Here is a 26,979-nt window from a genome sequence, read left to right on the forward strand (position 1 = left end):
AATGTGAGAAAATGATGAATGATCATTTTTGGTTGAACGATTCCTTTAAGAGCGTTTTATGAACCTTGTTTAGAAACTCACCATTGCTACTTTGAAAGTGTCTGAAGTAGGGGTGTAACGGTATGACATTTTCACGGTATGATAACAGTCACAAAAAATACCATGGTATCACAGTATTGAGGTGCATTGTTAATATTTTTGCAGTTTAATATTTTGTTATGAAATATGTCAAACACAGAGAAATATTTCAGTTATAACCAATTCTTGAACTTTATTTTGGATGTCTTCAACTTTAATCCTTTAACTTTTGATATTACATATCAGGACACTCTCTTAATCCGACATGGTAAAACAAATAAAAGAAAAAAAATCACATGTAAAACAAAAACAATAAATTTGTACAGTAGTTAGATGAATATAACTAAAAAAATATTTTGTTATTTTATAAAATTGAATTGTAATCATTTGTAATGATTATTGCCCAGGTTAACACTTCAGATATGTATTTGTATGCATTCAGTAATTTGTTGCATTTGTGATTTAGTTGAATTCTAAACAATACCTACTTAAATATTTATTTGCAGTTTATTTATTGGCATTTTCTCCAATACTGTCAATTTCCGGCGTGCATATTGTCAATGTCAATTTCCTGCACACCAAAAGCCATGCACTTTGTAAACCCTATTCAGTGCTATGTCTTAAATGTAAAACATATTAGTAGTATCAAACACATTGTTGGCCTACTGTTGAGCTGCACTTGGGCAAATGAACAAACAGTAATGTTGAACGAGGGCTTAAATCCATTTGCTGCATTTGTGAATGTGACAATACATAAACAGCTTGAGCCTAACTAGTCATTACAAATCATGTAAAGCTTTTGTAACAAACCAACTGTGTCAGGGTATCCGCATCCCTGACCAAAGTTCAGTTTTCACTGCAGAGGCAAACACTCTACTACTAGCACTGAAGTTTATTGAGACTGCTCCACAAATTTTTTTTTAAAATAATAACTGATTCAAAATCATGTCTTGAAGCATTGGAAGCTACTAAAACTGATCACCCAACAATCGTGAAGATTAATCAAACTGTCTTCTCTTGAAGCAAAGAATTTTAGTATTATTTTCTGCTGGGTACCTGGACACTCGGGAATCTCCGGTAATGAACAAGCAGACAGAGCTGCCAGAGAAGCACTATCTATTGAACCAGTAAAATGCCCTAACCCTTCCACAGATCTGAAACCAACCAGATCTGAACCTGTATTATTCAGTTGATTCTTTTGAAAAGGTTTTTAATCAAGTGAATCCAAATTTAGTTTTAATTGTAAACACCTCATTTAACTTATTTAACTATTTTAAATAACTAAACCTGGTTCCCGCCATGAATATAGCCATAGAAGCTGGCATGGCGTAAAAAATGAAAGAAACAAACAAATCATGTAAAACTACATTTTTAATCTGGTGTTTTTATGAAACGGGCTGTAATTTATTATCCGGTATACTGTATTTCCACTTACATTCATCTCCGCAATTTCCATGGGACGGTGCTCACAGAGATGGTGCAAGTGTTTCCCGCCTGAGCCAATACTTTTTTGTGACAAACTTTACAGACTGGGTAACCATCAACATTGATAGTGCTTCGTGGGTCTTTAACATACCCAAAGTATGGCTCGGACATGTCTGTATGATGCACTCATGCTGCGCTCTGTTCGTGCTGCACTTCTGATATGCTCGTGATGCGCTGTGCTCGCGACACCTGGATGTCACCTTTAAAATCGAGTGACAGTTGAATGTAACATGATTAAGGTGCAATTTTAAAGATTTCTTTTATCTCACCAAGTTTATTTGATGCTGTGTAAATGTCTCTTAATTAAACTGATTTGGCTTTTAGAAAAGTTCCGAAAAAATCTGTCTTCATGCAATACTGTCAATGAGAAGATTTCAACGGTATGTGATAACCATCTGTTTTAAAACCATGGTATATATTGAAACCTTGAAACCCTTACATCCCTAGTCTGAAGTGATATGGAACTGCAATGCAGTAAAAAACAAAAAGTTCTGTTCACTAACACTAATGTTATCAGGTGTGTAATGACAGTCAAATGAAGCTCTTCTCTTTTCAAGTGACTTATCATTTGACTCCATTCTGATTCAGTCTCGACAGTTTTTAATCACATTACGATGTAATTTAACCATTTATTTTACAAAAAGCATCAGATAAATATGATTTGCCATGTCACACTCCATTCCAGCCCACGTAAGAAGAGTATACATTCAGTTTGAGCATATGTTTCCAAAAAACATCCTGTTCAAGGCAATCTCCCATTCATTCCTATGAGCAGTTCTGCAATGCTTGTCTGAGTGGGACACGGTAACCGAGGGGAGAAGAGCTTAGTGTAGGGTCAATTAAAAGAAATTAATCAGTAACTTTGGAATGTGCCAGCCAATCAGAAACAGGAATTGAGCAATAAATGAGGTGTAAATCTAAAAAGTGAAACAGCAGTGCATTGCCAGTTTATTTCTCAGAAGCAAGTGTTCAAGTGTGAGACACTGACTAGTTTGTGTTTTGTTCTTGAGTATTGGAGCTGTTAGTGTAATATCTGTTTTGTCTTTTCAGTTGAGAGTGACTCCGGAGCTTCTTTGCCTTGTCCAGAGGTGTTTCAGGACACTCTGTCCAAAAAACAACGGCGCCCCCAGGAAGACGAGCGCAGGAGGAAAGATCAGGGTGCTCCAGTAAGTAACCACTTGGTCTGACGGCCTTGACTTATTATTCTCTGATGTTTTTACATGCATCACGCCCCCAGTTCTTCAGTTCATTGAAAACACACTAGTCAACAGACATAAGATAAACTGAATCAGTTCAAACTGCAGAGGTTATCACAACAAATTCTTGCTTGCATGAAGTAATGACATGAAGTATCGCTTTGTCTGTCTACTGGATATTACATTTCTGTGATTTGTGCCCCTGTAGGTTTCGGTAAAGAACAGAACAATCACTTCAAAAATGCCACCTCGTTTTGCAAAAAAGCAGGGCAGCATGGCCATCGAGCAGCCTGAAGAGACGCTCTCCAGCAACTTGGGCACAGAGATCTGGGAGTCCAACAGCTCAGGTAAGACTCTCATGAACTAAAGGGGGTATGTAGGGTTATAACCACAAGGTTAAAGTTAAGACGTCTGTAAGGAATTTGATAAGTTGCTTTATATAAAGTTAATCACAATCTATTTGAGGCTGTTAATCACCTGTTTTTGTTTTTCCCCCAAAGCTCTGACTGTCCAGTCATCAGGTGGTGATTCATGGACGAAACAGGTGTCCTACACAGGGAGTGAGCCCAATTCAGAGGTACTGATCATTTAACTCCACTCTTAAGACGACCAACTAGCAGGGTTCCCGTGGGTTTAACCCTGCTATTTTGAGAAAGATTGGCCGCTTTATTGTTTGTGGTTATTTTTGGTGTAATGATAACATATCTACTTCCCTGAAGTAATAACAATAAAATTATGTACTCCTTTCATTTGCAAATGCAAATAAGCAAATTTATGTAATTTCTCCACAGTAAGAACCTTCACTTCTGGTAGTTAAAATATGAAGAAAATTGATTCAGGGCAGTTTGCTGCCATCTGTTGAAAAAATAAAAATAACATGACTTGAAAAATCATATGACAATAATAGCCAGTAAATGGGTGCAGTGTTCTATGCAGCCACCTACTAAGTAAAAATTCTACATTTTATCAAGTTATGCATTTGGATAAGTATTTAGACTACCAAAATATTATTTGTCAAACTTTTTTTTTTTTTTTTTTTTGAAGTGTCAGTTTTTGCAAGTTCACATTATGCTTACAGTCAAACCTAACCATGGTGTTACAAAGAGAAGACATCAACACAGTGCTTTTTTTTTTTTTTTTTTTCTTTTCTTTTTTATAAATATTGTTAAATAAAATATATTAGCCACAATGTAGAACACACACAGACTTTGTTCTGAATTCTGTGTGTGTGGGTGTGTTCTACCTTCTGGCTGTGTTAGTCTCACCCATTTATTTCTGTGTGCGCACGTGTTCTGCATTGTGGGTGTTATGTTCTCGCCCCCTCATTTCTGTGTGTGTGTTCTGCATTGTGACTGATTTATAGATCTGTGACACATTGATCTGTGTTTTAGTCTTTCCCATTCATTTACTATGGTTGGTCAATTTTGACCACAAACAGAAACTATTGATTAATAAGACATTGTTTACTTTTAAGTGTTTATATTGAAATACATTGTAGATTATTGTAAGCGTGCATATTTTATTTCCCTCATCTGTTTGAATGAGCAGCTGGAAGCAGTGAAGCACAGACATTTCAAAAATGAGAGACCCTGGTGTATTTCAGGTTAAAAGTCCTGCTTTATGCATCAAATCTTATTTTTCAGGTTATCACTGGTATTTTGGTTGCGCTATAAACTTCATCTAGGATTTAATTTCATTTGGGCTCTTTTAGCCTGCATGACTCCTTTTAAACATGAATTAGTTTTCTGGTAGACTGACACAAACTTGTGCACACTGACTCCTGGAAATGTCGTAAAGCCAGCCAAGCAGATTGGACCTTGTGGTTATGGAAAAGCTGATGTTCATGAACATGTCCTGCTCTTCTGTGCTTCAGGATTCAGACGCAGGACCCGAGCAGAGTAAAGAACACAAGCCCGGCCCCATCGGTAACGAACGCTCACTGAAGAACCGTAAGGGCTCTGAGGCAATGGAGCGTCTTGAGGGACCCATCACCCCCGTAAATGGAGTGGACCTTCACGTGGACAATGTTATTCCTGTGCCACCTATTGAGTTTGGCGTCAGTGCAAAAGATTCGGACTTCAGCCTTCCTCCGGGGTCCACATCAGTTCCAGTATCCAACCCTGTTACCAAGCTGCAGGATGCGCTTGCTGGGAACGTGCGTACATGTGCTACAATTGTGATTTATTTACTACATGATTCATGTTTGAAGAATCTTGACCCATTTATAATGTTGTTAATATGTGTGCACAGGCGGGTCTGACTCAAGCCATCCCGATGCTCCGTAGAGACCATCTGCAGCCTGGAATAAACCTCAACCCCATCAGCTTCCCATCCGCTGACCTCACTCTCAAGGTAACCACATATCTTCTGCTGTCATTAGGGATTTCATATGATCAACTGTCAAGTACAACACAAACAACTGACATATTTTTCAGGGAAGCACTGATCTGATACCACTACAAAACTGACCTTTTAAAATGGATCCAAAACCGATACTTTGTTAGTCATGGTCAATAATGTCAAACTCCATATGTAGATATATGATTTATATTTGTTATTTTTGTAACTGTTTTGCCAGAAACGTTACTGATTTGTTTGTGATTTTTAACTCCTACTAACTGATGCTTCAAAGAACATGAGTCATCCTTACAAAGTTTAAGAAACCTCATAGTTACTTCATCAGAATTTGTATCACAGATAAACCGTGTTTGTTTGCAAGATATCAAAACAAGCATTAGCACTGTCAACTGGCCCAAATCTGTAACACCATTGGGGTTTGTGCCAGCCAATGACAATGAATTATGAGGATGTTTGCTGTGATAATACCACTAATTTGTATTGATGTAATAAAGCTGATGAATAATGATAATGAAGCATTGTTGTGTTTTTTGATGTCAGATGGAGTCAGCCCGTAAGGCGTGGGAGAACTCTCAGTCTCTTCCAGAGCAGGGCTCTCCTGGCGGCGTGGGGTCTGGAACTCAGCCGGCCTGCAGCGTGGGATCCTCCAGCGGTGTCAGCTACAGCTCGTTCGGTGGCGTCTCCATGCCACCCATGCCTGTGGCATCAGTCGCTCCCTCCGTCTCCATGCAAGGTCTCACATTCTATCTGAGTGACACTTATCACACTCATTAATAACATGTGCAGTGATTGTGTATGGCTCTAAACGTGGTACTGTTGTGATGTGTGTCTGTAGGCAGTCACATCCCCCCGCTGTATCTGGATGGTCATGTGTTTCCCAGTCAGCCACGGCTCGTGCCTCCGTTGACTCAGCAGCCCAGTTACCAGCAGGTACACGTCCACACACACATTTTGAGTGATTCATTCTTAACCCTACCTTATAAATGTAGATTTGTCTTTCAGTATTTTGATGTTGTGAAAACTGTTTAAAGATTTTCTGCATGCAGGGTTCCCACCATCATTAGGGAATTTAAAATTCATGAAGTCATGGAAATGTGTTTTAGTGAATATTTACTTTAAAGGTGTATTCTGCAGTGAAATATTTCATTAACCTAGAAATTGTTCTTTGTAAGTGCTTGTTTTTGGAGACATTTGTACAGTGAAGAGATTTGTTTAAAGGTGAAGTGTGTGAATTGTTTTGTTAAAAAAACTTTTTCATTTCCCAGTATAATATGCAGATTCAACATGTTGGTTGATTCCAGAAAAGTGAACGAACATACATGCAAGTATGCAAATGCCAATGTGCTTCACATGCGTACTTGCATTTTCGTGGCAGTAACAAACCTCAGTACTCAAGAGGGTGATAGTTGCCTTCAAACATCTGTGCCATGAAACTTGATGAGTTATTATTCTGTTAAGTTGCTATAAATATATTGACTTACACAGCAACATTGACTCAACCAATGGCATAAGTTTGGTGCAGGACTGTGTGATTGACCTGACCACTTGCAGATGGGGAGTGTTTTAAAAGTCATCATATTTATAGAAATTACAGACTTCGGCTTTAAATCTGTTAATTCTAAGAATGGCTCCGAGATTGAAATCTGCCCCAGCTATTTTTATAAAATAAATGATCCTCAAGTATTCACAAACAGCTGGAAGAGTTCTGTAAATGTAGGGACAATGTGCATGTGAATAACCCATGTTTTCTGTGTGTGTGTGTGTGTGCAGGCGACCCCTCAGCAGATTCCCATCTCTCTGCACACGTCTCTTCAGGCTCAAGCCCAGCTGAGTTTACGTGGAGCTCTTCCTGTATCTCAGTCTCAAGAGATGTTCAGCTCCATCCCTCCATTCAGGTAACTCACCCCTGCTCCACAGCTGTCTTTCCACATTGTATTGCTTGGTGTTGTCAATGTGACTGCCCCCCTAGTAATGACTCAGATGATGATGCTGAATTTCACTCATGTCCCTTTGGTTTTATTACCATAACTTTCCATCCACATAACAGCACGTGTGTGTGCCTGAAGCAATGTAGAGATCACACCCAGATGTGAGCTGAGAGTACAGCACACATATTAACCAAGATATTTAATGAAGGAACACTTTGTGAATGATGAACAGGTGTTCCAGTTCTGTAGAGTGGTGCACAGATTCAGATTTGGGCCTGACTGTGAGAACTGCATTATGCTATAACAGGATATTATCAGTAGATGTTCACTTGCATAAATTGGTCCAAATTGCTTCCATACCAACTGTGAACCGTACTGGACACCACATGAGCCCAAAGACTGTTTTCAAGTGGGTTCTGTTCACTGATGCACTACTGAGTATAGAAACTGAACTCTGATGTGAAACGGAGCCTGTTCATAATTGTCTGCATTGAGGCGAACTCCATCACAGTTGTTAAGGTGTTTCCTTTCATCTGGTGAAGTGAATATTCTGACTGTTATTTTCTTGTTGTCTTTTAGGTCTCAGGTGTACATGCATCCAAACCTGTCTCAGCCCAGTGCCATGTTGCTATCTGGAGGAGCTCCTCTGAAAGGGCCGTACTCAGCGTTCCCTGGCATGCAGCCGTCAGAGCTGGTGAAATCGCAGTCTGGATCTCACTATCAGCCCATTAACGGTAGTCAGCCGCTGGTGTATGACGGAGCCGCTGGAATGAGCACGTCACAACTCATGGACTCACAGCTCATACAGGCAATACCACGAGAACACTGTCACACTTTATAATGATTTTACCATGGTTAAATTATTGTAACCCACAACCTCAACTGGCTTATTGCTTTTATAAAACTACAGCTATATTGTGGTGTTCAGTACATTTTTACAAATGTATTTACAAAAAATTTATCTGCAGCATTTTTTGGCTGTCACCTGCATTTTTCACACTCAAATTTAAAAGCTCACCAAACACACCTACAGTGGACTAATTGCTAAATATTGGTCTCATTTTACGGGGGGGTCTGTCAAATGAGACCAATATTTAGCAATTAGTCCACTGTATGTTTGTTTGGTGAGCTTTTAAATTTGAGTGTGAAAAATGCAGGTGACAGCCTGCATTTTGACAGGTCTTAGAGGAACACAGCTGACAGTCCATTGACATGCAGTCAATTTTGTGATCCCAGGCACCTTCCTCTGAGTGGAATAGAAGCTTAATCTAGGTGTCAGAAAGCTGAGATCCTCATGTATAATATTTCGTCATTGATAGTCGAGAACATATTTTGCCAATGATTTATCATGCTCTTTTTGATGGACTGCATATAAAAGAGTTTACTGCTGCGAAGAAATATAGGTCATTAGCATTAGATTTGTAGATATATAGACATTAATATGGAATTCAGTGTGCTGTCTCGTGTGTGTATATTTTAGTGATTGTATATTTTACAATGGCTTCGAATGTAGCTTATCCAGTCAGATTTTGGGATCTGTTATTTAATCTTTATTTTTCATTCTACAGTGTTCAGTTTTTTTAATGGTTTAGGACCATAATTTGGCAGCATTGGTGTTAAATGTGCGTGTTTGTGTTCAGGTGACGATGCCCATGCCTGGTTCTCAGCTCCGGTACGGTTCAGCTCAACAGCATCTCATTCTGCCTCAGTCCATCCAGTTGCAGCAGAACCAGAACCTGTCTGTTGGAGCTCCACGCCGCATGATGCCTCCTGGATCACAACCACCCGTAATGAGCACCAGCAGAGAGGTGAGAGCCAGCAGTCAATCTCAACAACAATCTCTCACACACAGGAGCAGGTTACAGTGTCCAGACTCTTCCTGTGTGTATCAATCATGACATTTCTCTGGTAAATCAAGTGTTTTGTTCTGCAGCCCTCTCAAATGGATATGAAAGGATTCCAGTTCTCTGATAAACACAACCACTCACCTGGAATACCCAGTGGCTCTTACAGGTGAGCAAATATAATAACTCAATATTGAGCCTTTAGAAATCACACAACAGAATACAGTTTCAGTGTCAAATTATGCGTTGATGGCATTAAATATAACTGTCAAATTATTTAAAGTTCCCCTCAGTATTTATTTCCTCATTACAGTTGTACTCCTAAAGAAATTAATGGTAATTATAAAACATTTATGTAAAAAAAAAAAAAAAAACAGTTATTAGACACTTTCACTCATGGATTAAATTAATCATGACTGACTGTGAATAGTGAATTTCTACAATGGCATTGGCAACTGAAAACTATTATTTAAATGATATTTATCCACACCCCTAGATGTCCATGAAAGTCGACAAAGGAAAAAAAAGTAGTGCAACTTTATCTTAAACGCATTTGGAATATTAAAATAAAAACTAAATGCACTGCAAAACAAACTAAATGGACATTTAGTTACATTATTAGTGAAATTTAAGGAAAACTAAACCAAACTGGAATGACATATTGAAACTATGAAAAATTCAAAACCTTGGTAAGAATGTTAGAATGGAAAAATGTTATCAAGAGTAGTGATCAGCTAATTTTTTTTATTTATTTATTTTTACTGCCAATATTGTTTTGTTTTTTTTCACTGGTCTGATAACGGATAAGACTACAACAATAAAAACGTAAAAGCATTCGTCTATGAATATTTAACATTAGGAATACTGTGTGTGTGTGTGTGTGTGTGTGTGTGTGTGTGTATATATATATATATATATATATATATATATATATATATATATATATATATATATATATATATATATATATATATATATATTAGGGCTGTCAAACAATTAAAATATTTAATCGCAATATCTTTATAAACATGAGTGGACAAAATACGTTTCATCCAGATGTATTTTTCAGTCATCCACACAAAATCTACCCCATCAACAGAGTTGAACAACAGAAAATAAACACTGCACAACTCAGTTCAAATTATGACAAAGTGTATTATGACAGGATTTATTTGCTGCTTTTTATGGAGTTTTCACAGACATAAACTTTCCAGGAGCACAATGGAATTAAATGTCTCTGGTCATGTGACTATTTGCACCACTCATGCAAAAAAAAAAGTCTACACTGTAATTTACAATTCACAACTCTGTGCAAAATACATCAAAAACTCCTTTTAGACCTGGGTCACAATTGTAACCGGTGGGATGAAATGGGTTAATGACCTTGTAGATTACCTGCAGGGTTCCAGCAATGTCTCTAACGTCTGCATAATTGGCTAGTGCACTATCAAACAGAGACACTGTGATAGAACCTTGGAGACAGCAGCAGGGTTTCCGTTAGCCGGTAATTACTGTTTTTTGACCGTTAAAATGTATCAGTGTTTGACATATTTAAAAATTGTCTGTGCTGCCACAGAGGTTTAACTTTACTGACAGTTTACGTAGTTGTATCCCTCACACTGGCAAAAGCAGTTCAAAAGCAATTCACTTCAGAATCATATCAAAACAGTCTTGCGTTGCTATCTTGTGGAGAAGGATATCGGGCATATGGTTTAAAACACTTGCTTTAGCGCAATGGTTAATTGACAGGTGAGTAGATCCCGAAATTAATTCACAAACTTGCACACGTCAACGGGAGCGTTAATTCATGATTACATGTAAACAAGCATAAAAGGCTCACGTCCATAGATGCGTTTTGGGTGATCCAATCAGAAGTGGACAATTGAGAACCATCACCGTTAGCCATAACTGGCCGTATTATGTTTCTTTTTTGTTGCTCGTATTTTTTTTTTGTTTTGGTTGTTTGGATTTCAAAGGAGAGTATCTGGTTTAATAACGCATCAAACATTAGCCTATGTCAGTGTACTAAAAGAAAAAGAAAGCACTAGCGCACCATTTCTCTTAATTATACTACTTGCGTAATCTAAGCACAAACATGATCTTTAGAGCAGAATTCTAAATTATTTAGTGAAATACCTGAAATAACAGAGCTTCAAATGTGCATGCTTAGTCATCATGTTACAGCACAAAATAAACACCGAAATTAGATGACTGGATTTTTTTCCAGTTTGTCCAGCAAACTTAATAATTCCCGGAAACGTTGGCCGTGCGCAGTGCAAGGCAGCTGTCTTGCCACTGCATTCATGTTTCAAAGTTACGAGCTCTATCTGTGCTTTGCGGGCATGTTCTACTGCTATGCTACATTGGTAAAATGTTTGGCGCAGGTCTCGGCATAATGTCTCCCCATCTGTTTTCCTGACGGTCAGTGCATGTGATATTAGCGGCATTTGCATGAATTGACTCGCTTCTCATGAACTACGGTTTATTCAGTGGGTTATATTACACATACATTAATGGCATTAAAAAAAATGTGTGGAGTTAAACGAATTTTGCATTAACACGGTAACTTTGACAGCACTAACACACTGCATATGTGTCAAGGTGTTGTCGGGCTTATTGTAACCAGGCTTTTTTGTGGCATTGGTACAGTAAAGGCTTCTTTCTGGCAACTTGACCATGCAGCTCATTTTGATTCAGGTATCGTTGTATTGTGCTCCTTGAAACAACCACACCGTCTTTTGACCTTGGCTTGGTATAAAGAGATCCCCGAATTTTCCACTTCTTAATAAGTGATTGAACAGTACTGACTGGTATTTTCAAGTCTTTGGATATCTTTTTATACCCTTTTCCAACTTTATAAAGTTCCATTACCTTGTTATGCAGGTCTTTTGACAGTTCTTTTCTGCTCCCCATGGCTCAGTATCTAGCCTGCTCAGTGCATCCATGTGAGAGCTAACAAACTCATTGACTATTTATACACAGACACTAATTGCAATTTAAAAAGCCACAGGTGTGGGAAATTAACCTTTAATTGCCATTTAAACCTGTGTGTGTCACCTTGTGTGTCTGTAACAAGGCCAAACATTCAAGGGCATGTAAACTTTTGATCAGGGCCATTTGGGTGATTTCTGTTATCATTATGATTTAAAAAGGAGCCAAACAACTATGTGATAATAAATGGCTTCATATGATCATTATCCTTAAATAAAAGACAGTTTTCAATGCCAAAATTACACAATTTCTGCCAGGGTATGCAAATTTTGAGCACAACTGTGTGTGTGTGTGTGTATGTGTATATATATATATATATATATATATATATATTAGACACACACACATACAGTTGAAGTCAGAAGTTTACATACACTTAGGTTAAAGACATTAAAACTCATTTTTTAACCACTCAGATCAATACTCAATACAGATTTCATTTGAGCAAACTAGTTTTGGCAAGTTGTTTAGGACATTTCACTTTTAATTGACTATAGCACAATCCCAGTGGGTCAGAAGTTTTCATTCACTAAGTTAACTGTGCCTTTAAGCATCTTGGAAATTCCAGAAAATGATGTCAAGCCTTCAGGCAATTAGACAATTCGTTTCTGATAAGCTAAATGGAGTCAATTGGAGGTGTACCTGTGGATGTATTTTAAGGCCTACCTAGAAACTCAGTGCCTTTTTGCTTGACATCATGGGAAAATCAAAAGAAATCAGCCAAGACCTCAGAAAAAAAAAATGTTGGACCTCCACAAGTCTGGTTCATCCTTGAAAGCAATTTCCAAACACCTGAAGGTACCACGTTCATCTGTACAAACAATAGTACACAAGTATAAACACCATGGGACCACGCAGCCATCATACCGCTCAGGAAGGAGACGCATTCTGTCTCCTAGAGATGAACGTAGTTTGGTGTGAAAAGTGCAAATCAATCCCAGAACAGCAGCAAAGGACCTGGTGAAGATGCTGGAGGAAACGGGTAGACAAGTATCTATATCCACAGTAAAACGAGTCCTATATCGACATAACCTGAAAGGCTGCACAGCAAGGAAGAAGCCACTGCTCCAAAACTGCCATAAAAAGCCAGACTACAGTTTGCAAGTGCACATGGGGACAAAGATCTTACTTTTTGGAGAAATGTCCTCTGGTCTGATGAAACATAAATTGAACTGTTTGGCCATAATGACCATCATTATGTTTGGAGGAAAAAGGGTGAGGCTTGCAAGCCGAAGAACACCATCTCAGCCGTGAAGCATGGGGGTGGCAGCATCATGTTATGGGGTGCTTTGCTGCAGGAGGGACTGGTGCACTTCACAAAATAGATGGCATCATGAGGAAGGAAATGTATGTTGATATATTGAAGCAACATCTCAAGACATCATTTATGAAGTTAAAGCTCAGTCGCAAATGGGTCTTCCAAATGGACAATGACCCCAAGCATACCTCCAAAGTTGTGAAAAATGGCTTAAGGACAACAAAGTCAAGGTATTGGAGTGGCCATCACAAAGCTCTGACCTCAATCCGATAGAAAATTTGTGAGCAGAACTGAAAAAGCGTGTTTGAGCAAGGAGGCCTACAAACCTGACTCGGTTACACCAGTTCTGTCTGGAGGAATGGGACAAAATTCCAGCAACTTATTGTGAGAAGCTTGTGGAAGGATACCCAAAACGTTTGGCCCAAGTTAAACAATTTAAAGGCAATGCTACCAAATACTAACAAAGTGTATGTAAACTTCTGACCCACTGGGAATGTGATGAAAGAAATAAAAGCTGAAATAAATAATTCTCTCTACTATTATTCTGACATTTCACATTCTTAAAATAAAGGAGTGATTCTAACTGACCTAAGACAGGGAGTGATTTCTACAATTAAATGTCAGAAATTGTGAAAAACTGAGTTTAAATATATTTTACTATGGTGCAAGTAAACTTCTGACTTCAACTGTTTATACACTGGCGGCCAGAAGTTTGGAATATTGTAAAATTTTGCTGTTTCGGAAGGAAATTGTTACTTTAATTCATCAAAGTGGCATTCAACTGATCACAAAGTATAGTCAGGACATTACTGATGTAAAAAACAGCACCATCACTATTTGAAAAAGTCATTTTTGATCAAATCTAGACAGCAGCCATCACTCCAGCACCTTATCCTTGAGTAATCATGCTAAATTGATCATTTGGTACTAGAAAATCACTTGCCATTATATCAAACACAGTTGAAAGCTATTTGGTTCATTAAATGAAGCTTAACATTGTCTTTGTGTTTGTTTTTGAGTTGCCACAGTATGCAATAGACTGGCATGTCTTAAGGTCAATATTAGAACAAAAATGGCAAAAAAAAAGAAACTGCTTTCTCTAGAAACTCGTCAGTCAATCGTTGTTTTGAGGAATGAAGTCTATACAATGCTTGAAATTGCCAAAAAGATTTCATACAAAGGTGTACACTACAGTCTTCAAAGACAAAGGACAACTGGCTCTAACAAGGACAGAAAGAGATGTGGAAGACCAGATGTACAACTAAACAAGAGGATAAGTACATCAGAGTCTCTAGTTTGAGAAATAGACGCCTCACATGTCGTCAGCTGACAGCTTCATTGAATTCTACCCGCTCAACACCAGTTTCATGTTCAACAGTAAAGAGAAGACTCAGGGGTGCAGGACTTATGGGAAGAATTGCAAAGAAAAAGACACTTTTGAAACAGAAAAACAAAAAGAAAAGGTTAGAGTGGGCAAAGAAACACAGACATTGGACAACAGATAATTGGAAAAGAGTGTTCTGGATCTTAACCCCATTGAGCTTTTGTGGGATCAGCTAGACTGTAAGGTGCTTGAGAAGTGCCAGACAAGACAGCCACATCTATGGCAAGTGCTACAGGAAGTGTGGGGTGAAATGTCACCTGAGTATCTGGACAAACTGACAGCTAGTATAACAAGGATCTGCAAAGCTGTCATTGCCGCAAGTGGAGGATTTTTTGATGAGAACTTGTAGTTTAAGTAATTTTTCACGTTTATGTCCTGACTATACATTGTGATCAGTTGAATGCCATTTTGGTGAATAAAAGTACCAATTTCTTTTCATAAGAGCAAAGTCTGTACATTATCCCAAAAATATATATATGTGTATATACACAGTGGCATGCCAAAGTTTGGGCACCCCTGGTCAGTTTCTGTTGCTGTGAATAGCTAAGCGAGTAAAAGACGACCTGACTTCCAAAAGGCATAAAGTGGAAGTTGACACATTTCTTAAATATTTTAAGCAATATTACTTTTTTTTTTATTTCCATCTTTTACAGTTTCAAAATAACAAAGGAAAAGTCCAGAAGCAAAAGTTTGGGCACCCTGCATGGTCAGTATTTAGTAACACCCCCTTTGGCAAGTATCACAGCTTGTAAACGCTTTTTGTAGCCAGCTAAGTGTCTTTCAATTCTTGTTTGGGGGATTTTTGCCCATTCTTCCATGCAAAAGGCTTCTAGTTCTGTGAGATTCTTTTGCCGTCTTGCATGCACTAAACTCCTGAAAGTGCACAATCACTGATCTGGGTTGCGCCTCGTTAGGTGGTTTGGGGCCGAGCGCTCTGTGACACCATTGTATTACAAGTTCCACTTTAGCGATGGGTTCCAGCTCTTTTCTAATAAAATTGTCAATAAATTGGTGTTTGCTGTTTCCCTCAGTTCCCTCTGGGATGCCATAAATGTGAACATTGTTACGCCTTGAGCATGCTTTCAGGTCCGTTAGCTTCATCTGTAAACTTTCCTGGGCTTGTAGTGACTGACTCTGCACCTCTCTGAAGTCTGCGGTCCACTCTTCAACGTCGGCTATCCAGACCTCGGCCTGACTCTATCAGTTTTCACTCACTCTTTGTCCCCTCAGTCACTATTTTATCACTCTTCTCCACTTTCCCGGACTGCTTTCCCTTACCCTTCCTCTATTTTTCCCCTTCCATCTTTAATTAGGACAAAATTTAAAGGTTATTTATAATTAAATTGGGGAATAAACTCCGACCAACTGGGAGTGATCATTTATGCAGCCATGCGCTTCAGCTTTCCACCGGAAGTCCCCCAGGCCATCTTGCATGCACTGCTCTTGAGGTCTATCCACAGATTTTCGATGATGTTTAGGTCGAGGGACTGTGAGGGCCATGACAAAACCTTCAGCTTGCACCTCTTGAGGTCGTCCATTGTGGATTTTGAGGTGTGTTTAGGATCATTATCCTGTTGTAGAATCCATCCTTTTTTTCATCTTTAGCTTTTTTACAGACTATGTGATGTTTGTTTCCACAATTTGCTGGTATATAATTGAATCCATTCTTCCCTCTACCAGTGAAATGTTCCTCGTGCCACTGGCTGCAACTTAAGTCCAAATCATGATCGATCCACCCTCGTGCTTAACCGTTGGAGAGGTGTTCTTTTCATGAAATTCTGCACCCTTTTTTCTCCAAACATACCTTTGCTCATTGTGGCCAAAAAGTTCTATTTTAACTTCATCAGTCCACAGGACTTCTTTCCAAAATGCATAAGTCTTGTTTAGATGTTCATTTGCAAACTTCTGACGCTGAATTTTACAGTGAGGATGCAGGTCATTTGTGCAGGTGTCACTGCACAGTAGAACAGTGCACCACTACTACAGAGTCTGCAAAATCTTCCTGAAGGTCTTTTGCAGTCAAACAGGGGTTTTGATTTGCCTTTCTAGCAATCCTACAAGCAGTTCTCGCTAAGTTTTCTTGGTCTTCCAGACCTCAACTTGACCTCCACCATTCCTGTTAACTGCCATTTCTTAATTACATTACGATCATCAAGATGGCGCCGTGGATAGCCGCCTTGGTGTGTAGCTCTTCAGTTCATTTGTTTTTGTTTGTTTGTCCTGTGTTTAGTAATATATTTCCAGTCAGTTTGACCAGGAATGAACTGCTGAACATTCAGCAGCATATACTAGACAACCTATTCCCGGTTTTTGAATATTTGGACGTTTTGCTGGACATTTAAGTCGGAGGTGCAGCTGTGTTTAAACACGCTATGAGATGCAGGCGAGGGAGACGAGCAGGCGCGCTGGTCAGGCTCCATCGGCGCGGATTTCGAACAGCGCTGCCGAGCATTCATCTAGCGAATCTCCGCTCTCTTCCAAACAAAACGGACTAACTACATCTCACCCGTACAAACAAGGACTTTTCAAGCTCTGCTGCCTTGTGCTTCACAGAAACCTGGCTGAGTGAAGCCATTCCTTTTTGTGGACTTCAGTTTGGCTTTCAACACTATCATCCCAGCTATACTCCAGAGTAAATTACACCAACTCCCTGTTCCCATGTCTATCTGTCAGTGGATTACCAGCTTTCTGACGGACAGGCAGCAGCTTGTGAGACGGGAAACTCACTTCCAGCACCTGTACAAACAGCACTGTTACCCCCCAGGAATGTGTGCCCTCTCCACTACTCTTCTCCCTCTACATCAATGACTGCATCGCCAAGGACCCCTCTGTCAAGCTTCTGACGTTTACAGATGACACCACTGTCATCGGCCTCATCCGAGATGATGATGATGATGAGTCTGCATACAGAAGGGAGGTTGAACAGCTGGCTGTCTGGTGCAGTCAAAACAACCTTGAGCTGAACACGCTCAAACGGTGGAGATGATTGTGGACTTTAGGAGGAACACCCCAACACTGACCCCCCCCCTCACCATTCTAAACAGCACTGTGGCAGCAGTCGAGTCATTCAGGTTCCTGGCCACTACGATCTCACAGGACCTGAAGTGGGAGACCCACATTGACTCCATTGTGAAAAAGGCCCAGCAGAGGTTGTACTTCCTTCGCCAGCTGAGGAAATTCAACCTGCCACAGGCGCTGCTGATACAGTTCTACTCAGCGGTCATTGAGTCTGTCCTCTGCACTTCTATAACTGTCTGGTTTGGTTCAGCTATGAAATCAGACATCAGAAGACTACAAAGGACAGTTCGGACTGCTGAGAGGATTATTGGTTGCCCCCCTGCCCCCCTTCAAGAACTATACACTTCCAGAGTGAGGAAAGAGGCTAGAAAAATCACTCTGGACCCCACTCACCCTGCCCATTACCTTTTTGAACTGTTGCCTTCTGGCCGACGCTTCAGAGCTCCGAGCACCAGAACCGTCAGGCATAGGAACAGTTTTCTCCCTCAGGCTATCCATCTCATGAACAGTTAAATTGCCCCATTGAGCAATAACTGTGCAATATACAGTTTAGTCTTTTTTTTTTATATTTATCCAACACATCCTACCTCTTCTGCCATTTCATTCCTCAGAGAGAGAGAAAAAAAAAAAAAACTTGCACTGTACATAACAGATATGTATTTTGCACTGTACAAAACCGATAACAGATTTGTATTAGATTTGCACTACGTATGTGTGTGTCTATGTACGTATGTGTATAACTATTTTTTTAGTTTTTATTATTATCTATGTCTTGCTGCTGTTTTTGTATTGTTGTACACTGGAAGCTCCTGTCACCAATACAAATTCCTTGTATGTGTAAGCATACTTTGCAATAAAGCTGATTCTGATTCTGTACCTGAAAACGCTTTGCTATCTTAACACCTTCTCCTGCTTTATGGAATTTGAAATTTGCATTACCTGCCCTTTCCAAACGATGATCGTGAACAAGCCATAGCCCTAACAAGCTAATTAATCTGAGAGCTCAAATCTCTTGGGGTGCCCAGACTTTTGCATGGTGCTCCTTTTTTTCACTCTAAAATTGTACAAAACAAAAACAATACACTAATATTGCTTAAAATGTTGAAAAGGATGTTTCGTCTTAACTTTATGCCTTTTGGAGATCAGTTCATCTTCTACTCACTTAACTATTCACAGAAACAAACATTTTGACCAGTGGTGCCCAAACTTTTGCATGCCACTGTAAATGTGTGTTTGTTTGTGTGTGTGTTTGTGTATACAGGTGTGTGTGTGTGTGTATGTATATATATGTAAAGAACACCAGTGCTCTACTTCACACAAAGCATATTAGGCACTTTACTACAGAGCGCCAGATGGCACCATTTTTCAATAGATAAAATTTTATAATTTTTTTTTTTTTAAACAAGCAGAAAAGTACAAATATCTGTACAACACATGAGTAGAACAGATTATTAGTCAATTTCTAGTTGAGAGCTTTGCAGATATTTTGCTCTGCTATGTTTTCAAACTACTAGTTGTAGCAGATTACTATAATTTTGCAGCCTTTGCTGGAAAATGTCTTCATATGCGGCAGTTGTGTGTATATGTGTTTCATTAGATCTTTTTCTTTGTCTCTGTCCGCTCAGACCCAGTTCTGCCAGCCCTAGTGGGAAGTCCTCTGGACCCGGAGCCCCTCCAGCTGTTGCTTCCCTTCCAGGTCATTACACACAGCAGGTATCACTAACTTCTGTATGTGAATGAAGTGATGTGCATGTAATCATGTGAGCCAGCTCTGATGTTGTGTTGTATGCAGGTTTCTGGCCCTCAGGGCAGTATGGTCATGCACATGAGACACCCCACCAGCGGCCCCTTCCCCAACCCCATCCAACGGCCCGTCATGCAGGTCAACAAGACCGTTATCATCCGCTCTCCGCCTTACCCCAGCCCTGGGCGCGAGCTGCCCCCCTCCAACCCCGAGCCCATCGTTAAAGCCCCTGAGGATGGTATGAAGGTGAGCCACCCACTGTGAACATAGGTAATGGCATTTCATGCACTTCTTTTTTTATTTTGACTGTTCATGACATTACTTCAATTACATTGCACTTTTGAAACCTAACATTGTTTACCCTGACACTCAAGTAGGGCTGGGCAATATAGCTAAAACTAAATGGCATATCGATATTCTTCATTCTTTTGATGATGGTCAGTGGATATCTGAATATTTATGTAATTGCTCTGAAAGTTGTCTTTTTTTTTAATTAACAATAAGTGGAACCATTTCCTCCAAACAGTCATTGTAGTCAAGTAGACTTAAAGTTGGCATGAAACAGAAGTTGTGACTGACTTCTGAGTGAAACAGCTTATTAATACATAGAAAAAAATTTAAAATTTGAGTTTATCCATTGTTGATTGGATTGTGAAAATATGGGCGTTGCTTAGCGGAACGGAGGCAGACCACCGCGCTGCTCGAGTCAGAGCCGGTTATCGGTGAAATTGAGCAGCGATCTCAACACATTTATGATTAAACTGACAACATTAATGCACGAGCACATCGCGTTCTTTGTTTATGAAGAGGCTGTAGCAGTTGAAAAACGTGTGAGTAAAAGAACCATATTTTAACGTTTTGAATCACAATACACTAAATATAAAGGAAAAAACACTTTATATAAAAAAACCAAGATAACTGCATTCAGAAATATTGTATGAAATGTTGTGAAGCATTGTATTCATTCGTGAACACCTCAGCAATTCAGGCGTGAAATGTCTCGAACACAACTGCAAATTCGCCGTTATTCCTCCTCATTCGAAAAGTAAATTCAAGCCAGCTGACCTGTAACCAAGGAGGTTTGGGTTAAGGAACGATAGTTTTGAAGTAAAACAGACGAAAATACAGCTTGCCATCTTCACCAACATGCGATTGACGCTTCGTTCAACTCTACACAAGGTTGTGGTATTTATAAGAAAGGGGCGTGGTTTAAGTGGTCTAAATGATTGGAGAAGTCCTGCATACGTCACCAGAGAGAAGTCTGTTGTTTCACCGGAAGATTGAGTTATTATATTTTGATTAAAGATTGCGAGGGCAAAAAAATAAATAAAACATATGCATGGATGAGTCGTTCACAATAAAATCAATAACATGCATTTAGAAAACATATAGGGTGAATTTTCATTTCATGACTAAAGGAATAGTTCACCCAAAAATTATAATTTTCTCATCATTTACTCACCCTTCTGACGTCTCAAACTCGTATGACTTCTGTGGCACATGAAGATATTTTGATGGAATGTACAGTGCATCCGGAAAGTATTCACAGCGCTTAACTTTTTCCACATTTTGTTATGTTACAGCCTTATTCCAAAATGGATTAAATTCATTATTTCCCTCAAAATTCTACAAACAATACCCCATAATGACAATGTGAAAGAAGTTTGTTTGAAATCTTTGCAAATTTATTAAAAATAAAAAACGAAAAAATCACATGTACATAATTATTCACAGCCTTTGCCATGACACTCAAAATTGAGCTCAGGTGCATCCTGTTTCAACTGATCACCCTTGAGATGTTTCTACAACTTGATTGGAGTCCACCTGTGGTAAATTCAGTTGATTGGACATGATTTGGAAAGGCACACACCTGTCTATATAAGGTCCCACAGTTAACAGTGCATGTCAGAGCACAAACCAAGCCATGAAGTCCAAGGAATTGTCTGTAGACCTCCGAGACAGGATTGTATCGAGGCACAGATCTGGGGAAGGGTACAGAAAAATTTCTGCAGCATTGAAGGTCCCAATGAGCACAGTGGCCTCCATCATCCGTAAATGGAAGAAGTTTGGAACCACCAGGTCTCTTCCTAGAGCTGGCCACCTGGCCAAACTGAGCGATCGGGGGAGAAGGGCCTTAGTCAGGGAGGTGACCAAGAACCCAATGGTCACTCTGACGGAGCTCCAGCGTTTCTCTGTGGAGAGAGGAGAGCCTTCCAGAAGAACAACCATCTCTGCAGCACTCCACCAATCAGGCCTGTATGGTAGAGTGGCCAGACGGAAGCCACTCCTCAGTAAAAGGCACATGACAGCCTGCCTGGAGTTTGCCAAAAGGCACTGAAGGACTCTCAGACCATGAAAAACAAAATTCTCTGGTCTGATGAAACAAAGATTGGACACTTTGGCCTGAATGGCAAGCGTCATGTCTGGAGGAAACCAGGCACTGCTCATCACCTGGCCAATACCATCCCTACAGTGAAGCATGGTGGTGGCAGCATCATGCTGTGGGGATGTTTTTCAGCGGCAGGAACTGGGAGACTAGATAGGATCGAGTGAAAGATGAATGCAGCAATGTACAGAGACATCCTTGAAGAAAACCTGCTCCAGAGCACTCTGGACCTCAGACTGGGGCGAAGGTTCATCTTCTAACAGGACAACAACCCTAAGCACACAGGCAAGATAACAAAGGAGTGGCTACAGGACAACTCTGTGAATGTCCTTGAGTGGCCCAGCCAGAGCCCAGACTTGAACCCGATTGAACATCTCTGGAGAGATCTGAAAATGGCTGTGCACCGATGCTCCCCATCCAACCTGATGGAGCTTGTGGAAATGTGGATTCTGGTCCGTTACCCGAAACCGATTGTATCACTTCAGAAGACATGGATTACACCACTGGATTGCCTTTATGTGCTTTTTGGAGCTTGGAAGTTTAAGACCCCATTGACTTGTATTGTATGAACAACAACACATCTCCATCTAAATCTCTTTTTGTTTCGCAGAAGAAAGTCATGAGTTTAAGATGAATAAAGGGTGAGTAAATTATGAGTATTATCATTTTTGGGTGAATAATTCCTTTAAAATGTTTGAATGCAAGAAGTAAAATACAGTATAAAATCTAGTTTAAAATGAAGGCACTATTTTCACACTTTTTTAATAAAGGATCACAAGAAATAATTATATTTAATTGTAATTTATATGCACCAATATAACAATAATTAGTGATAACGGCAATATTTACCTACATTATTAAAAAAAATTACAAAAAATGTTATCCTTTAATATGTTATATCACATGGAGATGTTTATGAACATTGAATAGGGATGAAAATTATCAGGAATTTGAACATTTCTTCCTCAAAAGAAAAGAATCATTTAGAGGAATCAGAATTATTTGGCGACATACTGCTGTGGCAGCAAATGTCATAAATGCATTTCTTTTTCCCAAATGAGATAATTTTATTTCAACAGAGTAGAAATAACAAATCAGAAATAAATGTAAAGCAATTCTTCCAAAAGGTTCATTTAACCTGACTTTTCATACATCATATTTAAACATGGTATATATCGCCTAGCCCTGCTCGATGTCTTGTCATTTGACGTGGCAGTTTTTCCCTCATGAAATACTGTTTAAATGTTGCTCTGTCAGATGTATTTGACGTGTATTGACATGAATCCATCGTGGTGTTGTTTGTACAGGTGAAGGTTCTTCGTCAGGCCATCAGTGATATTAAGAGCTCCTCTGTGATTGCCAGTAAACTCCAGGATCAGGTGAAAAGTACTCGCACCGGAGCCATCAAACCACAGTCGGTCAAAGTGGAGGAAGGCAAAGCCTGAACTAATGGACCTCATGATCACATGCCACGACAGGACCTACTCTTCCCCCCTCTCTCTCTCTCTCTCTCTCTCTCTCTCTCTCTCTCTCTCTCTCTCACTCACTCACTCACTCACTCACTCACTCACTGAACACCTGGCACACCGGATTACCAATTCCACAGTTTCAATCGGACACGCATTAATAAACATCACATAGAGAGATATGAATACTTATATATAAATGTATACTATATATATAAAATATACATAGACACAATAGTTTTGGACTTTTCTGCGCAGACTTTAAGATCACCGCTATTTATTTGTATTTTATTTTACATTTCAAGTAAAGAATAATGGTTACAAAAAAAATTGCAAACGAATCCTGGTATGTTTTGCTCTTCCCGTCAAAGTCTGCAAATGAGAAAACAGGAAGTCTTTCCCCTCCCCACATTGGCAAACTGAGGCTCACTTGTTCTCCGGAGCTGCAGTGTGGCCATCTGTTATTTTTTACTGGGTACCATTGAGTTTTATTTTTATTTTATATATATATATATATATATATATATATATATATATATATATATATATATATATATTAGTAATCATGCCTATTTGCTCATTATTATTAAAGAACACCTCTTATTCAATAATATAAAAAAAAAAAAAAAACTTCAAACCCAAATTTGAGGACATTGATCAAGACAAAGTGAGGGTCTTTTTACTTGTACAGCTTATGAAAGACTGCTTAAACACACTTATTTTAAAGCTGCTGCTTATGTGTTGTGTAAAGGCAAAGCCACATTTGATATCTGAAGATGTTGTGTGATGGAGCCGCACTGGCAGCAGTGCAGTGTGTGGAATAAACGTGTTCAATCTGCACCGTTGAGAGGCGTGTTTGATCGGGTCAGGGGTTGGTGGGATATTGAGGCACTGGATCAATGTGAGGATGTTTGTGATGATGTCACTGGGAGTCTTGTTACAATACATTGTTCATTTTTGTTTGATTTGTCTACAAGAAAGAACCCTTGTTTTGGGGAAAACCTTAACATCACAAAATTAAGGGGGGCACAAGCAATAAACAGCCTGAAACCGTCGTCAGGGTCCAAATGTGTTTCCATACTGTTTCAAGAACAGTTGCTTTTATTGTTAGAAGATGCTTAAAAACATGACGAGATCAGATTAACTACACATGAAGAGTTTGTTTTGATGGTGCTCCACAACACTGCTGTACAGAACTGTAACCATTAAAACATATTCGTGTCCTCAAGAGGGTTTGTTCGTATTTGATAAAGCATTAGAGTTCTTTTCTCTTTGCTGGACATTTGAAATGCCTTTTAAAATAATTTCTGCCGTGCTCATCATGATGTTAAAGTTTTATTTGCTCAGTGTTTGAACACTTCTTTGATGGCAAACTCTCTGTAAAGACACATGATTGCCCTTTAGTTTTTGTAAGTCAAATGTATTTAAAGGGCAAGCGATGCATTTACTCAAGTTTTATTTGACATTTTGTTAAAGGGTCTTTTTTTTCCTGCAGATATTTATCTCGGTGTTTATCCTGTTAAATGTGTGATTACATTTGCCCTTTTATTGGAAATGAGAGAGAAATAAAGCAGATGTTGCTTTTACAAAAAGAAAAGATTAGTGTCTGTATTCCAACTCTCCATGTGCTGTTATTAGGGCATTACCTCATTTTCCACAGGTTTGATTTAAAGTATTAAAATAGATTATGTGATCTAAATAAAACTGCAGTGTTCTAGATTGAAAGGGTTTAAAAATTAGTGATGACACAGTGTATAACCCCTCATGTTGTTCCAAACCTGTATGACTGTTCAGCGGAACAGAAAAGCAGTTCAGCAGAATGTAACGGCGCATTTTCGATTAGATGATAAATACCATCAGTGCCACGGTCTAAGAAACCAATAACCACAACTCTATAGAGGGCAACAGTGCCCACACACTTTTTCATCCCTCTGGGTTCCAGAAGTATTATTCCCCATTCATTTCTTCCATAGACCTTTCATAAAAGAGTTGCGAGTCATGAACAAAACCAACCAGCTCCTAGGAGAATCACAACTTCACAAACTTTGTTTTGAGGCAAAAAAGTATAAGAAAATTGGACAAAGATACAAGACTGTGTACTTACCGTGTTTCATGAGGGCACAGACTACAATCCCATGAAGCATTGCAAATGATGTCATTGAATAAAAAACAATGGGAATATATAAAACTATTGATTTAAAGTTGATTATAATATAGAAACAATTTATTTTGTTTATTGCATATTATTCTGATATGTACAAATATATAAGTAGTTTAAGGGTGAAGAGACACCGACTCAATTTCATCATGGGAGTGCACGTCGATCTGAGGCATGTTTCACGGGTTTCGTTGGCCGTGGTTCTCTGATTGGTGAATCTTTCATTGCTGTACCATTGATAATGTAGTTGTTTACAATGAATTCTGCTATCAAACAATTTTTAAACGAAGTTGAGATAAAGAAAAATTGTGGACCTCCACAAGTCCGGTTCATCCTTGGGAGCAATTTCCAAATGCCTGAAGGTACTACATTCTTCTGTACAAACAATAGTACGCAAGTATAAACACCATGGGACCACACAGCCATCATATCGCTCAGGAAGGTGATGCATTCTGTCTCCGAGAGATGAACATAGTTTGATGTGAAAAGTGCAAATCAATCCCAGAACAACAGCAAAGGACCTTGTGAAGATGCTGGTGGAAACGGGTATACAAGTATCTATATCCACAGTAAAATGAGTCCTATATCGACATAACCTGAAAGGCTGCTCAGCAAGGAAGAAGCCACTGCTCCAAAACCGCCATAAAAAAAGCCAGGCTACAGTTTGCAAGTCCACATGGGGACAAAGATCTTGCTTTTTGAAGAAATTTCCTTTGGTCTGATGAAACAAAAATTGAACTGTTTGGCCATAATGACCATCGTTCTGTGTGGAGGAAAAAGGGTGAGGCTTGCAAGACGAAGATCACCATCCCAACCGTGAAGCATGGGGGTGGCAGCATCATGTTGTGGGGGTGCTTTGCTGCAGGAGGGATTGGTGCAATTCACAAAATAGATAGCATCGTGAGGAATGAAAATAATGTGGATATATTGATGCAACATCTTAAGACATCAGCCAGGAAGTTAAAGCTCGGTCGCAAATGGGTCTTCCAAATGGACAATGACCCCCAAGCATACCTCCAAAGTTGTGGCAAAATGGCTTAAGGACAACAAAGTCAAGATACTGGAGTGGCCATCACAAAGCCCTGACCTCAATCCGATAGAAAATTTGAGGGCAGAACTGAAAAAGTGTGTTTGAGCAAGGAGGCCTACAAATCTGACTCAGTTACACCAGTTCTGTCTGGAGGAATGGGCCAAAATTCCAGCAACTTATTGTGAGAAGCTTGTGGAAGGATACCCAAAACATTTGACCCAAGTTAAACAATTTAAAGGCAATGATACCAAATACTAACAAAGTGTATGTAAACTTCTAACCCACTGGGAATGTGATGAAAGAAATAAAAGCTGAAATAAATCATTGTCTCTACTATTATTTTGACATTTCACATTCTTAAAATAGTGATCCTAACTGACCTAAGACAGATATTTTTTTCTACGATTAAATATCAGGAATTGTGAAAAACAGAGTTTAAATGTATTTGGCTAAGGTGTATGTAAACTTCTGACTTCAACTGTATAAACGCACATTCATGCAATCATTTATCTATACTTTCATGTTATCAGCGTACTTGATAATACTCAAAATGCAGTGACATTAACCCTTTAAGCTCTGAAGGTGTTTTTAAAGATTTCCTGTTTCAGTGACACCCAAAATTAAATGCTTATAACTTGACAAAAAAAATAAATAA

At 39.1% G+C, this 26,979-nt stretch overlaps 1 protein-coding gene across 4 annotated transcripts in view; it reads left to right on the forward strand.

The window, feature by feature from the left end:
- LOC127422619 (protein PRRC2B-like) overlaps positions 1-23,974 on the forward strand; it is a 47,575-nt gene extending 23,601 nt beyond the window's left edge. Inside the window, exons 17-30 of one of the 4 annotated variants that reach the window (XM_051666353.1) lie at positions 2,614-2,729; positions 2,968-3,106; positions 3,260-3,336; positions 4,633-4,914; positions 5,010-5,111; positions 5,658-5,850; positions 5,953-6,047; positions 6,888-7,012; positions 7,625-7,853; positions 8,686-8,853; positions 8,979-9,058; positions 19,166-19,253; positions 19,333-19,530; positions 22,978-23,974. In XM_051666353.1, the coding sequence (XP_051522313.1) occupies positions 2,614-2,729; positions 2,968-3,106; positions 3,260-3,336; positions 4,633-4,914; positions 5,010-5,111; positions 5,658-5,850; positions 5,953-6,047; positions 6,888-7,012; positions 7,625-7,853; positions 8,686-8,853; positions 8,979-9,058; positions 19,166-19,253; positions 19,333-19,530; positions 22,978-23,115 (2,030 nt within the window). In that variant the 3' untranslated portion in view covers positions 23,116-23,974. Of the gene's footprint in view, positions 1-2,613; positions 2,730-2,967; positions 3,107-3,259; positions 3,337-4,632; positions 4,915-5,009; positions 5,112-5,657; positions 5,851-5,952; positions 6,048-6,887; positions 7,013-7,624; positions 7,854-8,685; positions 8,854-8,978; positions 9,059-19,165; positions 19,254-19,332; positions 19,555-22,977 lie in introns of all 4 variants that reach the window. The other 3 variants (XM_051666364.1, XM_051666372.1, XM_051666380.1) reach the window with 3 other exon arrangements.
- The last annotated feature ends 3,005 nt before the right edge of the window (positions 23,975-26,979 follow it).

Source organism: Myxocyprinus asiaticus, chromosome 3, assembly GCF_019703515.2.
Source record: "Myxocyprinus asiaticus isolate MX2 ecotype Aquarium Trade chromosome 3, UBuf_Myxa_2, whole genome shotgun sequence".
Lineage (NCBI taxonomy): Eukaryota > Metazoa > Chordata > Actinopteri > Cypriniformes > Catostomidae > Myxocyprinus > Myxocyprinus asiaticus.